The sequence below is a fragment of the Pinus tabuliformis genome, chromosome 4_1 (genome assembly GCF_031772625.1).
Source record: "Pinus tabuliformis cultivar Carrire ecotype Pingquan chromosome 4_1, CPIR1, whole genome shotgun sequence".
Classification (NCBI taxonomy): Eukaryota; Viridiplantae; Streptophyta; class Pinopsida; order Pinales; family Pinaceae; genus Pinus; species Pinus tabuliformis.
Genome location: NC_142303.1, coordinates 828,140,357 through 828,142,415, shown reverse-complemented (window position 1 = coordinate 828,142,415; position 2,059 = coordinate 828,140,357). Strand labels below are relative to the sequence as shown.

General features: G+C 42.0%; 1 protein-coding gene across 1 annotated transcript; it reads left to right on the top strand.

Moving 5' to 3' along the window:
- The first annotated feature begins 599 nt into the window (after nt 1-599).
- LOC149178797 (putative carboxylesterase 6) lies at nt 600-1,808 on the top strand. Its single transcript, XM_089423720.1, has one exon. The coding sequence runs from the start codon at nt 675-677 to the stop codon at nt 1,734-1,736; it is 1,062 nt and encodes a 353-aa protein (XP_089279846.1). The 5' UTR covers nt 600-674; the 3' UTR covers nt 1,737-1,808.
- The last annotated feature ends 251 nt before the right edge of the window (nt 1,809-2,059 follow it).

Sequence of the window (2,059 nt, the reverse complement as noted above, 5' to 3'; positions counted from 1 at the left end):
TTGGTGTCTGGGTTACTTATTGATATTGTTGACTTGATGAACCCCTTTATGGGTCTTTATTTAGAATATTATGATATGTTGTGAGTATCTCATTTGACATGGCTTAAGTATTAGGTATCTTGCTTACTTATTGATATTGTTGACTTGATGAACCCCTTTATGGGTCTTTATTTAGAATGTTATGATATGTTGTGAGTATCTCATTATGACATGGCTTAATTACATGGCTTAATTACAGCACATAATTGGAAGTATCTCCCCTACTCATCAACCATGTTGACCTGCTCAACTCCTTCCTTTTAAGTCCACATTTGGATAATTGTCCCACATATCAAAATAATGAGTATATCCCTCTTAAAATTTTGAATATAATCTTATCCCTTCCTTTTTCGTTTTTAGTGGCTACATCACAAAATTGAATTTTGTTGTTAACAACAAATAAAGACATGCACGCGTGCAGGTGGAACAGACTCATCTTCACGATAGGGCAGCGTGGGCGGCCCCGTCCACTCATTTAAAGCATTCCACTGAACAAATTAGCCGCCTCTTGCTGTTATATATGTGGAAAGAGTATCTAAGAAAACCAGAAGTATCAGCCACTTCCCCATTAGTACTTGCAATTGAACTCATTGAGCAGTAAGCTTCATCAGGTAGACTATATACTAGATCATAGTATGGGCAGGAAATTAATTGATGAAATTTCTGGTCTACTTTTGATTTATAGCGATGGCTCAATCGAGCGTCCCCGTTCATGTAAAGTCGATGCAGCGGATCAAGTATACAATCTGATTGTACCCGTGACTGCTTCTCAGGCATTTGTGGATGGAGTGGCAACCAGAGATTTGGTGATCAATCCTCATACGGGCATCTGGGCTCGCATTTATTTGCCTGAAACCTCACCAGAATATTGGAGCCAAGTGGTGAAATATCCCGTTCTGCTTCATTTCCATGGTGGTGGATTTTGTATAGGAAGTGCAGATTGGAGATGTTTAAACTTGTTTCTCTCTCGGCTTGTGAAGCAGTGCAGGGTGATCTGTGTTTCTGTAGATTACAGGCTCGCGCCCGAACACCGTCTTCCTGCAGCATGCGAAGACGCAATGGAATCTGTTGAATGGCTTCACCGTCTGGCGCGGGGGGACTGGGAAGATCCGTGGCTGAGTCGCTATGGAGATTTCACGCGCTGTATTTTGCTGGGAGAAAGCGCTGGAGGAAATCTGGTGCACGAGGTGGCCATTCGTGCAGCACCTACGGAACGTTTACGTCCCCTCGTGCTCTGCGGGGGCATCATGATACACCCGGGATTTGTGAGAGAGCAAAGGAGCAAATCCGAGATGGAGACTCCTCCAGACCTAGCTATGCTCAGAAGTGAAATGGTGGACAAATTGTTCCGTCTTGCTCTGCCAGAGGGCAGCACTAAAGATCATCCCATTGCCAATCCAATGGGGCCGTTCGCTCCAAATGTGCAACATGTGAAACTTCCTCCATTACTGGTGGCGATAGCAGAGCACGATCTGCTCCGTGACACGCAGTTTGAGTATTGCGAAGCCATGAAGATTGCGGGGAAGAGCGTAGAGGTAGCGATATCCAAGAATGTGGGACATTGTTTTTATCTACACGACAATCTTGTTAACACGGACGCCAACTTTTCAAAGCAGGCAGGCAATCTCTTGGATGCAATACGTTCTTTCATTACTACTTGTTTCAGAGATACTTCCAAATATAAAGTCCAGCAATAGCAATGCTCCTCATCCTTCGTTACACGGTGGAATTTATATATATCCCACCAACGATGCATGATCAGAAGCCTTCCCTGTTGTATTTCGCTTGATTATATTAATTATGCATTGTCTTGACTTCAACTTTCGTTTTCTATAATTGGGGTGTTTTTGGGGATTTATATTTCATGATTTATATTTTTAGATTTATTCTAGATTTATTTTAATTGAGGATATATACAAAGGGTCAAGAGAGATCAAATTTATTGAGTTGTAAATTTATTTTAGAGCCAAAAGAGATTTCATCCCTTTCAATGCTCCATAGATCCAGAGTTAAGATGGAT